At 41.6% G+C, this 15,456-nt stretch overlaps 2 protein-coding genes across 2 annotated transcripts in view; both read left to right on the top strand.

Annotated features, from left to right (window-relative positions):
- Window positions 1-1,223: 1,223 nt before the first annotated feature.
- On the top strand, window positions 1,224-8,923 carry LOC137562097 (uncharacterized). Its single transcript, XM_068273434.1, has 5 exons — window positions 1,224-2,264; window positions 3,677-3,760; window positions 6,500-6,618; window positions 8,188-8,249; window positions 8,761-8,923. The coding sequence occupies exons 1-5, from the start codon at window positions 1,292-1,294 to the stop codon at window positions 8,921-8,923; spliced, it is 1,401 nt and encodes a 466-aa protein (XP_068129535.1). The 5' UTR covers window positions 1,224-1,291.
- Window positions 8,924-10,635: 1,712 nt separating this feature from the next.
- Window positions 10,636-15,456, top strand: part of LOC137560957 (mucin-3A-like) — a 46,151-nt gene continuing 41,330 nt past the window's right edge. Inside the window, exon 1 of the mRNA XM_068272144.1 lies at window positions 10,636-10,691. Within this exon, the coding sequence (XP_068128245.1) occupies window positions 10,649-10,691 (43 nt within the window). The 5' untranslated portion in view covers window positions 10,636-10,648. The remainder of the gene's footprint in view (window positions 10,692-15,456) is intronic.

The following is a 15,456-nucleotide window of genomic DNA, read 5'->3' as shown; positions in this document are numbered from 1 at the left end:
TACCACTCCCCACCAATTAACATCAAATTATAGTGTACACACTACGCTTACCACTCCCCACCAATCAACATCAAATAATACCGTACACACTATGGCTACCACTCCCCACCAATCATCATCAAATAATACCGTACACGCTACGCTTACCACTTACCACCAATCAACATCAAATAATACCTTACAAACTATGGCTACCACTCCCCACCAATCAACATCAAATAATTCTGTGCACACTATGCCTACCACTCCCCACCAATCATCATCAAATAATACCGTGCACACTATGCCTACCACTCCCCACCAACCAACATCAATTAATACCTTACACACAACGCCTACCACTGCCCACCAATCATCATCAAATAATACCTTACACACTACGCCTATCACTCCCCAGCAATCATCATCAAATAATTCCTTGCACACTATGCCTACCACTCCCCACCAATCATCATCAAACAATACATTACACACTACACCTACCACTCCCCACCAATCAACATCAAATAATACCTTACAAACTATGGCTACCACTCCCCACCAATCAACATCAAATAATACTGTACACACTACGCTTACCACTCCCCACCAATCAACATCAAATAATACTGTGCACACTATGCCAACCACTCCCCACCAATCATCATCAAATATTAGCTTACACACTACACCTACCACCCCCCACCAATCAACATCAAATAATACCTTACACACTATGGCTACCACTCCCCATCAATCAACATCAAATAATACCTTATACACTATGCCTACCACTCCCCACCAATCATCATTAAATAATACCTTGCACACTATGCCTAACACTGCCCACCAATCATCATCAAATAATACCGTACACACTACGCCTACCACTCCCCACCAATCATCATCAAATAATACCGTGCACACTATGCCTACCTCTCCCCACCAACCAACATCAATTAATACCTTACACACACCGCCTACCACTGCCCACCAATCAACATCAAATAATACAGTGCACACTACGCCTACCATTTACCACCAATCAACATTAAATAGTACTGTGCACACTATTCATACCACTCACCACCAATTATCATCAAATAATACCTTACACACTATGCCTACTACTCCCCACCAATCAACACCAAATAATACCGTACACACTATGCCTACCACTCCCCACCAATCAACACCAAATAATACCTTACACACAACGCCTACCATTCCCCATCAATCATCATCAAATAATACCTTACACACAACGCTTACCACTCCCCATCAATCAACACCAAATAATACCTTACACACTATGCCTACCACTCCCCACCAATCAACATCAAATAATACCTTACACACTTTAACATCTGCGATAACTAGTCTAGCTCCTCCCACATCAGCACTGTCAAAAACCCCTGTCAGCCATACACTGAGGTCAACCTTTACAGATAGTAAGGCAACATCTAAAGCTATAGTTTCAATCTCAGAGACCAATACTGCGCCTTTGACAGAATCACCACCACCATTTGTTGATGCAACAGATACCCCAGCCAGTGGTAGCCAAGCATCTTCTACAATGGTCTCTACAGACAGCCACAAGACAGGACCAGCAACAACCTCACAGCCAAGTACAGCAAAAGTGTCACACTATACAGTTAGTTATACAACAGACTATCCAGACACTAAGAATCAGACAAAGCCTGAAACATCTCACATAACAGCTAGCCAATTGACAGAAACAATTACAAAGAGCAGAACAACAACAATTTTAACCTCAACAACATCAAAAACTTCAAAATCAATAGGTACTTTAACGACACCAACATCTGCAACTAGAAGCATGAACAGTGGCACATCTGAGGGTGCAACCACAGAAAAGACTGACACAGGTTCAACAAACTCAGGTACTGAGGAATCACTTGTGTCCACATCTACAGATACAACAAAACAACTGAACTCTGGTACAGCAGCCACACAAACAGAGGGATTAACAAACGTGACAGAAAACAACAATGAAACCATGAAAACAACCAGTAGCCATAGTACATGGACTGCAGAGTCTTCTGAAACAGCCAGACCAAACACTACTACTACAACCAACAACAACTTTACAACCACAACACAGCTTGCTAATATTACAACAACCCCAGGAACAGAGAAAACAAATACTTACCAAAGCAAATTAACTGGAACAACACTGCCAACCACAGAGAAAAGAAGTTCAGCTATGCTCTCTTCAGCTCCATCTAAGCAGACCACCCAGGTTGCCTCAAATGCCACCAAAGGTACGTTTTCATGTTCAGATTATTCATATGTACCATGTTCTATTGTGTCTGTTTTGTTGATATTGAGGGTTGGGTTTGAAAAATACCGAAGAGCACCAAATCCTCAAAGGGGGGTATATGAGGAAGTTGTGCGGACCCTGTAGGCATGTCTAACCTGGATGCACTTTGTACGAGAGGACATTGAATTCATAGATTTTTTTACCCTGGCAAAACTTTACCCACTCTTACCTTAAAGAGGAACTCCAGTGAAAATAATGTAATTAAAAAAAAGTGTTTCATTTTTACAATAATTATGTATAAACGATTTAGTCAGTGTTTGCCCATTGTAAAATCTTTTAAATCCCTGATTTACATTCTGACATTTATTACATGGTGACATTTTTACTGTTGGCAGGTGATGTAGCTGCTGCATGTTTTTCTGGCAGTTGGAAACAGCTGTAAACAGCTATTTCCCACAATGCAACAAGGTTCACAGACAGGAAACTGCCAGGAGTAGCACGGTACGCAGAGTTTCTTGTGGGAGGGGTTTCACCACAATATCAGTCATACAGCACCCCCTGATGGTCTGTTTGTGAAAAGGAATAGATTTCTCATGTAAAAGGGGGGGTGTCAGCTACTGATTGGGATAAAGTTCAATTCTTGGTCGGAGTTTCTCTTGAAGGTATGGTTTGATGAATAGATTCAGAGAGGAAACGATCAACCGATGCTGCTGTTCCGCCCCTAATTGACCTAGATCTTTTATCCTGTCCGATTGATGCTTTGGTCAAAATCTTTTGAAAGTGGATCGAATGGACATTTTGGGGGAATCAATTCCCAACACAGCGACTGAATCTGCCAGGAATCGAAGGGTAAAATTGATAAGTGCATGGGCATGTAGCAGCATCGGTTGAACGACAGCCCATAGAGTTGCTTTGCATTGACACAGTGCAATGCTGCAGTTCAATTAATTTTCAATGGATTCTCTGCTGTAATCTGTTGAAAATCAAAGGCAGTATATGGTAGGAATCGTTTCCTCGCTGAATCAATTCCTTTCAAAAAGGATTCAATTGTTTTGCCCCATTGGATAGAATTCTTTAAGTGTATGGCCAACATTGATGACCAGTAGAATATCTGACAGTGGAATGCTAGTTATGCATTTTCAGTGGCGTATCTAGAGGGGTGCAGGCATGGCGCCCTTGGTGCGAGCCAGAATGGGGGGTGATTTGATGGTTAAATTCTGCACATGGCTGTTGCTCCATGTGACAAGCTGTTACACAAGGAAGAGAGTTGCTATGGGAATGGGGACTCCATATGTAATGATGGCACACAAGCATATTGGCCTACTAGGGGACAAATGTATAAATCTGACTCTGCTGTAATCCTTATCATGTTCTCACAGATACTGTGTAACCCTCCCCCGTGTTCTTCCGCAGGACCCTGTGACGGTGTGAATTGTCCCTGTCACACTTACCTGTATGGATCCAAATGCATGTTCATCCAGAATGACATCACACTAGGTAACCCACTTATCAAACTTTTTGGTGGAGGGCTAGTTATTGGTAGTATTGTTGTATTTTCTGTGTATAATGCTGTGGGGTGCAATATTGTCAAAGCTTTTTCTTTTAGTTTAGTTCCCCTTCAACTAGTTGCTCATATAGTGAAATGATGAATCAGAGGGGCCATGAGTAAAGCCTGGTACACATTTACGAGGCATTGTCAACCATCAAGGATCAGTACCTGGTTCCTCAGGCAACATGTAGTGTAGTGGGTTCTCTGTTCTTTGAAACTGAGTTCCCTTTTTTTCTGTTGAGAGAAGGAAGACGAGGAGCCCACCAGTACAGTATCTTTAAAGCCCTGAAAGTTCAATTTTGTGGACAATTGAGTGATCACAAGGATGGGTTGCAATCCTGCAACCACCATATGCGCGTGTGGGAAATTTAGACCATTCCCGCTCGGTCTCCGGCCTGCTCTGGAACCGGGTGGTCGATCTCTTCCTATGGTCTTCTCTACTAGTGGAACAGGTCCCAATGTAGTGGAGATCGGCACCTCTATGCTTTCTATGAGCCCCCACACTGCACATGTAGTATTTAAGGTTTTCTGTTTATTGACCTGAGGAAGCAGGCTGCGTCCCATGAAATGCGTTGTCAACAGTATAACCGTATTTTTTATAAAGACTCCCTATTATCCATCCTAGTGAGTCTTCAATAGAGGTGGAAAAACTCATTTTATTATTTTTTATATTGAGCTAGTACCTACATCTTGGGCGCCTCCCCACAACCCTTATTGAGTACCTCAGGCAACATGGCTGGGCTGAGGCTGACAGAAGCAGTGGTCTAACAACGTGTTCTGCTCTTATACAGGGGGTGGAGCAATGTGGGTGTGATATCATGTGGAGGACAGGGTTAGTGTAGACAGCAATGCTCTTTTCCTTCAGTTGGCAGAAGTGATTACCAAGGTTGATTGCTGGCTGAGTGGCCAAGAGGGGTCAAGGGTTGCTTTACACACACTGGATTCTCGGCATAGCCCCTCATTAATACTGCTTTGGCAATGGCAAAGACATATAGATTTGGGTGTTACCCTACAGAGATCTTGTAGCCCACAGAGAGACCTATGAGTCTCTACTTCATCCTAAAAATATCACCTTGGCTTTCTCACATATATACCCATCTTGAAGCCAGGCGACCATTTTAACCCTTTTGGGACTGGACGCTTCTGCCTCTTAAAAGGTATGAGGTGAGACATAAAAGTTAGCTTTACTTACCTGGGGCTTCTTCCAGCCCCTAGAGGTCACGTGTGTCCCTCGCTAGCTCCAGTCTACTCGCGGTCCCGCTGGCAGCCTCTGCAGTATCGCCGATCCCCAATGGGTCAGCGTCTTCTGCGTCCATTAGAGAACGGTAAACTGCGGCGAGGGACACTTGTGACTTCTAGAGGCTGGAAGAAGCCTGAGGTAATTAAAGCTAGATTTTATGTCTCACCTCAGATAGCCTTTAAAGAGGAACTCCAGTGAAAATAATGTAGTAAAAAAAGTGCTTCATTTTTTACCATAATTATGTATAAATGATTTAGTCAGTGTTTGCTCATTGTAAAATCTTTCCTCTCCCAGATTCACATTCTGACATGTATTACATGGTGACATTTTTACTGTGGGCAGGTTATGTAGCTGCTCCTCGCTGTTTTGGCTGTTAGAGACAGCTGTAAACAGCTAATTCCTGTCTGTGAACATTGTTACATTGTGGCAGTTTGCCCAGAGTACCGCGGTACTCAGAGCTTCTTGTGGGAGGGGTTTCAGCACAAAATCAGTCATACAGCGCCCCCTGATGGTCTGTTTGTGAAAATCATTATATTTCTCATGTAAAAGGGGGTATCAGCTACTGATTGGGATAAAGATCAATTCTAGGTTGGAGTTTCTCTTTAAAGGGAACCAGAGAGGAATGTGTTGGTAAAATAGAAAAAGCTTTTATACATACCTGTGGCTTCTTCCAGCCCCATAAGCCTGGATCGCTCCCACGCTGCCATCCTCCGCTTCCTGGAACCGCCGGTACCGGGCCCGTCACTTCCGGCGGACGCGGCCAATTGTCCGCATCACAGGGGCTCCTTCCATACCTGTACGCATGCGGCTGCGCAGTAGGCAGCCTCATGCGTACTTATATAGAGGGAGCTCCGTGTGATGCGGAGAATCGGCCGCGTCCGACTGGCCGACTCGCGGCAATGACGGGACCCGGTACCGGCGGATCCAGGCAGCAGAGGACGGCGGCGTGGGAGCGATCTGTGCGTATGGGGCTGGAGGAAGCCCCAGGTATGTATAAAGCTTTTTTTGATCCTCTCTGGGTCCCTTTAAGGGCCAACGCCATCATTTCCCTATTGTGAGCTGTAATTACTGTGATTGGCTCACAGTAATCATGGGGTCAGGAGCCAATAAAATTAGCTCCTGACTCAGAGTTGAAAGCTCTGCTGTCACTGAGACAGCAGAACAAGCAGGTGCAGCGATGGAACAGCGGCGCAAATAACGAGGAATTAGTTGGAATCTATGTCCTTTCAGAGCCACGCGCCACCAGTAGGATTTAGATTCCAACTATTCGGTCCGGAAGAGGTTAAGGTTCTTAAATCAGAATTGTTGCATTGTTTCTCTGATAACCATACTAGAAAAACTACTCTGAGGGGCGGGGCTTATTATTAATACATAGCATCTTATTGTCTTCAGTCTAATAGACTATCTCTTGTAACTGACCACTTGTACTTTGCATGCCTCTCTCCAGATGCAGTCAGCACCATACTGATAGTCACAGTTCACATAGAGAACCTGAATTTTACCTCCTCACTGACTGATGAACATTCCCCACAGTACCAAACATTCCAGAACAGATTTCTTAAAGAGGTAAGCGGAGATAATAATGACAATAATGTAATCAACAAGTATTCTTTATTTGCTTCATTAACCTGAACATTTAGTGATAATAAACATATAACAAACAATTGTATCTATCCTCCTACTCCTAAAAAAAAGACTGCTCACAGTTCTATGTTTTGTTTGAAAACTGATAAACGTAGAGTCATTGTTTTGTCTCAGCTCAATGACATAGTCTGTCCTGTGTCTCAGAGGGCTACAATATATTAACTGTTGAGTTATTTTTATCTATCCCCTGCTCTCAGAAGCCCAGTTCTCTGCCCTTCCTTATCAGTGAGTGATGCTATAGCCCAACTGGATCCCGACTGGAGAGACCCTGTCAGGTGCATAGCTGAATATTAACTCTTTCAGGCAGAGAAAGAGAAAAAAACACATAATAGGTATTTGTATGCTTGCCACCGTACATACACGTGTCAGTCTCACCATGTCACATATCACTTAAGGTTCCCTTTAAAGCGGACCTGAACTCAGAAGTTCCTCTTCGCTCTAAAAGATACGCAACTGCATAATAACCTTTAAAGAGACTCCGTAACAAAAATTGCATCCTGTTTTTTATCATCCTACAAGTTCCAAAAGCTATTCTAATGTGTTCTGGCTTACTGCAGCACTTTCTACTATAACAGTCTCTGTAATAAATCAACTTATCTCTCTCTTGTCAGACTTGTCAGCCGGTGTCTGGAAGGCTGCCAAGTTCTTCAGTGTTGTGGTTCTGTGATGCATCTCCCCCATCCAGGCCCCTCTCTGCACACTGCCTGTGTGTTATTTAGATTAGAGCAGCTTCTCTCTGCTCTATTATCTTTTACAAGCTGGATAAATCCTCCTCTGAGCTGGCTGGGCTTTCACAAACTGAGGAATTACATACGGCAGAGCTGTCTGCACTCTGCAGGAAGAAACAGCCTGACACTTCAGTGGAAGATAGCTGCAGGGGGAAAGAAACACACAAATGATCTCGAGATTCAAAAGGAAGGGTGTATACAGCCTGCTTGTGTATGGATGTATTTTCTATGTGTGGACATACTGTACATCAACCTACTTCCTGTTTTGGTGGCCATTTTGTTTGTTTATAAACAAACTTTTTAAAACTGTTTTTAACCACTTTTAATGCGGCGAGGAGCGGCAAAATTGTGACAGAGGGGAATAGGAGATGTCCCCTAACGCACTGGTATGTTTACTTTTGTGCGATTTTAACAATACAGTCTTTTTAAAGAAAAACATTTCTTTGCTACGACTAATACAAATCCTGCAATAAATCTACAATGTTTTTACTTCCTGTTTTCATGGAAGCAGACAGAGGGTTAGCATCCTGTGCTTTTAAATTAGCCTCTCTGCTGTGGCTGTCAGCTGACACAGCTATGGGGCCTAATTACAACTTGTGTTTGGACACAAATGAGGGGTAATTAGACAGGCTAAACACTCTAAATACATACAGGATAGATTTCTCTCCATTTTCCCTCTGTCCTGTGCAAAAGTTTAGGTTAACTTTAGGGCTTTCAGTCAACACAATGCACACATGTTAATCTTCTATGCTCTTTTTTTCAGATGACAGATTTTTATAGACTCCGACTTCCCAATTTCGAAGGTGTGAGAATCAATTCTGTCAGGTGAGTTCTGTGCAGTTCTTCAAGTTGGTAATCTTGTTATACAGTACATTGTATGGTTGTTATGTCGGTTACCTTATGCTGGGTACACACGATGAGATTTCCCGTTCGATTTGCGGATCGATTCGATTAAATCAAACATGTTCGATTGGATTTCGATCGTTTTTTCCGTCAATTTTGCATACCTATCATGAAAAAAACGATCGAAATCCAATCGAACATATTTGATTTAATCGAATCGATCCGCAAATCGAAAGGGAAATCTCATCGTGTGTACCCAGCATAATACCCAAATTACACATTTTCCTAATGTGAACAGATAATGGAGTTCCAATGGTAGCATCATATAGCGTATCATATTTATGTTGACAAACAAATAAAATGTTTTGTTGGTGGCAGCGGTGGGATAATATTCAGTTGGTGACTGTGGTGGGATAATATTGTGCCAACACTTTACAGTATCTCATGCATGTTTCACCATCATTTTATTAACTCATTTTTTTCTCTGTCTTAGGGAAGGCAGTGTGGTCGTGGATCATGATGTCCTCCTGAGAGTTAGCTTCAAACATTTTACAGAGGAAACAAAACAAACTGAACAGCTGCTCTGGAAATATTTGAATGAAACAACCTGCACATCTAACAAGGAAAAAGGTATCAGAGTTCTGTCTGAAGTTTGACTTTTCCAGTCCAATTTCGCAAAAACCCACGTCCCCCCAGCACTTAATTTTTCAGGTGTGCAAGGAGAGATTTGGAAAATTGCAAATTTGCAATGGCGGGGCTGATCCGGTGGGTCTGGGGGAGGGACTGATGAACCTGAATGGGGCTGGAGGAAGCCTCAAATATGTATTCTTTTTTTCCCTACATTTCGGGTACACTTTAAAGAGAATCTGTACTGTCCAATTTGTACAATAAAAAACATACTAATGGAGTCACTGTGATCTCCTGGGTCCCTCTTCGCCATTTCTGCCGCTCCCCGCCGCAATCCTGGCTTTTAATCGCCACTTTTAGGCAGTGTTTACAACAAAAAACATGTCCGCTAACCAGGGAGTGATGTATGTGTATATATATATATATATATATATATATATATATATATATATATATATATATATATACAGGGCCGGGCCGAGGCAGAGGCTGAAGAGGCTCCAGCCTCAGGGCGCAGTGTCGGAGGGGGCGCACAATTCATTCAGCTGTCATTTCCAATTGTGTTTGAAGCACAAAGAAATAAGAAAAGGGCATACATAGCAGTGACTGCAAGCCAGATAACTAGAGATTAAGGTGTTGGGGATGTTGGGGGCCCTGGGGAACCTCTTAGTCTAATAGCAATTAGTGTGTGATGGCTGGGGTGGCAGGGATGGAGGGGCGCACTGTGCTGTCTCAGCCTTGGGTGCTGAAGGACCTTGTCCCGGCTCTGTATATATATATATATATATATATATATATATATATATATATATATATATATATATATATATATATATATATATATATATATATATATATATATATATATATCATGTTACAGTATAGTACAAGTTTTTATTACATTGTGAATTATCTGCACTCCAGTCTGGGATTAGCAGGTGACAGGCAGCAGCTCCTTCCCCCCTCAGCCTCACAAACTCAGAAAACTGAGAGCAGAGATCTGTCTGTGAGGGATAAACAAAGCACACAGAGCCTGCGGGGAGCGTGGAGGAGGTGTGCATAACTTCTTCCTATCACAGCAGAGGCAGCACATTCCTCTCTGGGCCAACAAAGTTTGACAAAGAAAAGATTAGATATATTACAGAGATAGTGTAACTAGAAAAGGCAGATGTAAGCCAGAGCACATTAGAACAAGTTTAGGAACTTATAGGATAGAAGAAATACGACTAATAATGTTGTTACAGGGTCTCTTGAAGTTTAGCTGCATATGATGAGCCTAAAGAGAAACAGTGACCAAGAATTTAACTTCATCCCAATCAGTAGCTGATACCTCCTTTTACATAAGAAATCTATTCCTTTTCACAAATGGATCATCAGGGGGGTCAGTATGGCTGATATTGTGGTAAAACCCCTCCCTCAGGAAACTGTGAGGACCTTTGTCCTGGCAGTTTCCTGTCTGTGAACCTCATTGCATTGTGGGAAATAGCTGCTTACAGCTGTTTCCAACTGCCAAAAAAAGCAAGCAGCGGCTACTTCCACTGACATCACCTGCCAGCAGTAAAAATGTCACCATGTGATAAATGTCAGAATGTAAATCAGGGAGAGGAAAGCTTTTACAAAAGCCAAACGCTAACTAAATCATTTATACATCATTATTGTTAAAATGAAACTCTTTTTTTATTACATTATTTTCACTGGAGTTCCTCTTTAATTCTATGTTTATTTAATCTTTCACAGAGAAGCTGTGCTTCAAAATGAACTCAACTGAAATCAGAGTTAAAAACATCACTGAAACAGGTAAAACCAAATATAAAATAAAACCAGGTCGTGTGTACTGTGCATTGTTATATTAAAAGAGTGCTAGTGCCCTCCTGTGGCTGTTCTGTGTATAGCATTATTTATTTCTATGGCTTGTATGTATCGTGCATTGTAGGGTAAATGAACATCAACAAATCATAGTTTGTGTCCTGCTGGGTTGGATATTGAGGCGATAGATTTTTTTTTCTAACTTCTCTTTAATTTTATTAATGTATTCCTTTTTTTTGATAGAACACATGACCCTACACATGTAGAAAGATTTCATACTGACTTACTCATAGGACATACAAGCTGTTATCCACAAAATAAAAAACACATCGCCTGTTACAGTATCTTGAAAAAGTGATAACACTTCTCACATTTTTGTAAATATTTTATCACCGTATATCTTTTCATGGGATAACAATGAAGGTATGACACGTTGATACAATGTAGTCAATATCCTCCTTCTCGTTCTTTTAGTCGACTGATTTTTTTGTGACCATACAGTGGTTTGCAAAAGTATTCGGCCCCCCTGAAGTTTTCCACATTTTGTCATATTACTTCCACAAACCTGAATCAATTTTATTGGAATTCCACGTGAAAGACCAATACAAAGTGGTGTACATGTGAGAAGTGGAACGAAAATCATACATGATTCCAAACATTTTTTACAAATAAATAACTGCAAAGTGGGGTGTGCATAATTATTCGGCCCCCTTTGGTCTGAGTGCAGCCAGTTGCCCATAGACATTGCCTGATGAGTGCTAATGACTAAATAGAGTGCATCTGTGTGTAATCTAATGTCAGTACAAATACAGCTGCTCTGTGATGGCCTCAGAGGTTGTCTAAGAGAATATTGGGAGCAACAACACCATGAAGTCCAAAGAACACACCAGACAGGTCAGGGATAAAGTTATTGAGAAATTTAAAGCAGACTTAGGCTACAAAAATATTTCCAAAGCCTTGAACATTCCACAGAGCACTATTCAAGCGATCATTGAGAAATGGAAGGAGTATGGCACAACTGTAAACCTACAAAGACAAGGCCATCCACCTAAACTCACAGACCGTACAAGGAGAGTGCTGATCAGAAATGCAGTCAAGAGGCCCATGGTGACTCTGGATGAGCTGCAGAGATCTACAGCTCAGGTGGGGGAATATGTCCATAGGACAACTATTAGTTGTGCACTGCACAAAGTTGGCCTTTATGGAAGAGTGTCAAGAAGAAAGCCATTGTTAACAGAAAAGCATAAGAAGTCCCGTTTGCAGTTTACCGCAAGCCATGTGGGGGACACAGCAAACTTGTGGAAGAAGGTGCTCTGGTCAGATGAGACCAAAATGGAACTTTTTGGCCAAAATAGAAAACGCTATGTGAAACGGAAAACTAACACTGCACTTCACTCTGAACACACCATCCCCACTGTCAAATATGGTGGTGGCAGCATCATGCTCGGGGGGTGCATCTCTTCAGAGTTGATGGGAAGATGGATGGAGCCAAATACAGGGCAATCTTGGAAGAAAACCTCTTGGAGTCTGCAAAAGACTTGAGACTGGGGCAGAGTTTCACCTTCCAGCAGGACAACGACCCTAAACATAAAGCCAGGGCAACAATGGAATGGTTTAAAACAAAACATATCTATGTGTTAGAATGGCCCAGTCAAAATACAGATCTAAATCCAATCGAGAATCTGTGGCAAGATCTGAAAACTGCTGTTCACAAACGCTGTCCATCTAATCTGACTGAGCTGGAGCTGTTTTGCAAAGAAGAATGGGCAAGGATTTCATTCTCTAGATGTGCAAGGCTGGTAGAGACATACCCTAAAAGACTGGCAGCTGTAATTGCAGGAAAGGTGGTTCTAAAATGTATTGACTCAGGGGGCTGAATAATTACGCACACCCCACTTTGCAGTTATTGATTTGTAAAACATGTTTGGAATAATGTATGATTTTCGTTCCACTTCTCACGTGTACACCACTTTGTTTTGGTCTTTCACGTGGAATTCCAATAAAATTGATTCATGTTTGTGGCAGTAATATGACAAAATGTGGAAAACTTCAAGGGGGCTGAATACTTTTGCAAACCACTGTATATACAGTACAGACCAAAAGTTTGAACACATCTTCTCATGCAAAGAGCTTTCTTTATTTTCATGACTATGAACATTGTAGATTCACACTGAAGGCATCCAAACTATGAACTAACACATGTGGAAGTATATTACATAACCATAAAGTGCGAAACTGAAAATATGTCATATTCTAGGCTCTTCAAAGTAGCCACCTTTTGCTTTGATTACTGCTTTGCACACTCTTGGCATTCTCTTGATGAGCTTCAAGAGGTAATCACCTGAAATTGTAGTCACCTGGGGTGAACAAGGTCTATATCGATATAGAAGAAGTTTGAGTTAGACTGTTAATTTTAGCTGAGAAACTGGATTCTAGAAGAATATTTGAGTTAATACTTGCTAAGATTTGAGAAGTATTTGAGTTTTAATAGTAGTATCAACCCTTTCACTGAACACTCTGGCTTGTTTACCACAAGACCGCACACAGCACAGCTCTCCAGCATGCTGTGTACTGTAACAGCACCTAGGAACCATTAGAGGCGAGTGGAGGGGGCGGGACTAAGGATGGACAGAGAGGAGGAAGTACTGACACTTCCTCCCTGCCTATCATCGACATTCTGCTCAAGTCGAATATTTTGGCTAAGGAGAGTGGGGGGCACAGGGGGCGCTGAAAGGTGAGGATGGTGGTGTGACATATGTCACAGCACCACAAATAAATCAGCATTTAAAGTATGATTATTATAAAGAGGTTCAGAGGTACTTTAGGAATATTATTGAGGGATCTTTTTGGCTGCAGTAGTTTCTGAATCACACACGTGAAACAAGCAAGCGACTAATCCAGCCAGACTTCAGTCAGAGCACCTGATCTGCATGCTTGTTCAGGGTCTATGGCTTAAATTATTAGAGGCTGAGGATCATCAGGACAGCCAGGTAATGTGCATTGTGTAAAAGGAAATAAATATGTAAAATAAAATCTTCATTTCCCTTCCACTTCATGTGCACAGATTTGGATCCCCAATAAACCTTTTCTAGTGATGATGAATGAAAAATGTGAGGAAAATGCCAAGATTAGAAATGGAAGTGACAATGAGTCAACGTCAGGAGCGTAAAGGGCAACTAAAGGGAGAAGTATTTGAAGGCTGCCACTTTAATTTCCTTTTAACCATTTCAGCCCTCAGTCGTTTTTCATCTTATGCATCCGAGCAATTTTCACCTCCCATTCATACTAACTTTAACTTTATCACTACTTATCACAATGAATTGATTTATATCTTTTTTTTTCCGCCACCAATTACCGGTAGGCTTTCCTTGGGTGGTACATTTTGCTAAGAATTATTTTTTTCTAAATGCATTTTAACAGGAAAATTAAGAAAAAATGTAAAAAATGCATTATTTCTCAGTTTTCGGCCACTATAGCTTTAAAATAATACATGCTACCAGGATTAAAACTCATTTTATTTGCCCATTTGTCCCGACTTTTACACCATTTAAATTATGTCCCTATCACAATGTATAGCGCTAATATTTTATTTGGAAATAAAGGTGCATGTTTTGCGTCCATCCCTATTTACAAGCTTATAATTTAAAAAATATTAGTAATATAATCTCTTGACATGCATATTAAAAAAGTTTAGACCCTTAGGCAACTATTTATGTTTTTTTTTTCAAACTGTAATTTTTTTTATTTTTTTTAGTTAAAAAATGTATTTGGGTATTTTGTGGGTGTGGGGGGTAAAAAGTTCATTGTAATTGTAATTTATTATGTTTAATGTGAAAAAAATGTATGTACATGCAGTTTTACTATTTGGCCACAAGATGTTTGGCCAGAGATTTTTTTTAAATTTCCATCCTGCAAGCGAGAATTGCGCTTACAGGGAGTATGAGGATGATTTTTTTTTTTTTTGGGGGGGGGGTCAGAAAGACGGTGGCTTTTTATAAGAAGCTGTCAGTCTTTGTAATGGGGACTTAGATCAATGAATGTTCCCATTCATTGATCTCCAGGTTAATGGGGGGGGCATCGCACAGCAGCGCAACAGCAGCCGCCTGGACGTGACAATCACGTCCAGGCGGCTAAAATGGTTAAACAATACAAGTTGCTGGGCTGTCCTGCTGATCTCTTTGGCTGCAGCAGTGTGTGAATCACACCAGAAACCAGCATGCACCTAACCTTGTCAGATCAGACAATAATGTCAGAAACATGGCAAAGAAATGAACAGCGCTACTTAAAAACAGACAAGTGCCTACCTGCAAGAGAGTGCAAGCCCCACTTGTGGGATAAAATACACACTGAGCATACACATGACCTGTCTACCACTGGAGGATGTTGGTTTCCTGTAACAGCTTGCATGCAACTTGTTAAGTACTCGTCCCTCCCACTGCGAAGAAGTCATCCTCATATGGGAGGGGACATAACACTAACTAAATCCTAACCTATGCATATGCATAGCCTGGGTGCGCTACCAAGTACAATCGAAAATTGAAAATTGCGCAAAAGGTGGATCAGCGCATCACCAGGCCGCCTCCGAATGGCCTCCGATCAGAGATGCGCTGAGCCCCCCCAGAAACTGCATACGCACCTTGAACCCATACAGAAGCTCTGCATATACACCAAAAATAATGTCAGAAACACCTGATCTGTTGGATGCTTGTTCAGGGTCTATGGCTAAAAGTATTAGAGGCAGTGGATCAGCAGGACA

Source organism: Hyperolius riggenbachi, chromosome 3 (genome assembly GCF_040937935.1).
Source record: "Hyperolius riggenbachi isolate aHypRig1 chromosome 3, aHypRig1.pri, whole genome shotgun sequence".
Taxonomy (NCBI): Eukaryota; Metazoa; Chordata; class Amphibia; order Anura; family Hyperoliidae; genus Hyperolius; species Hyperolius riggenbachi.
Note: the sequence above shows the minus strand (reverse complement) of the source record. Positions and strands in the feature narration are given on the sequence as shown.

Coding starts and splice junctions, on each gene's coding strand:
- LOC137562097 (XM_068273434.1), top strand. CDS start 1,292: ATGCCTACCACTCCCCACCAATCAACATCAAATAATACCTTACACACT. Junction 6,619..8,187: donor AGAACAGATTTCTTAAAGAG/GTAAGCGGAGAT, acceptor TCTTTTTTTCAG/ATGACAGATTTTTATAGACT. Junction 8,250..8,760: donor GTGAGAATCAATTCTGTCAG/GTGAGTTCTGTG, acceptor TCTCTGTCTTAG/GGAAGGCAGTGTGGTCGTGG.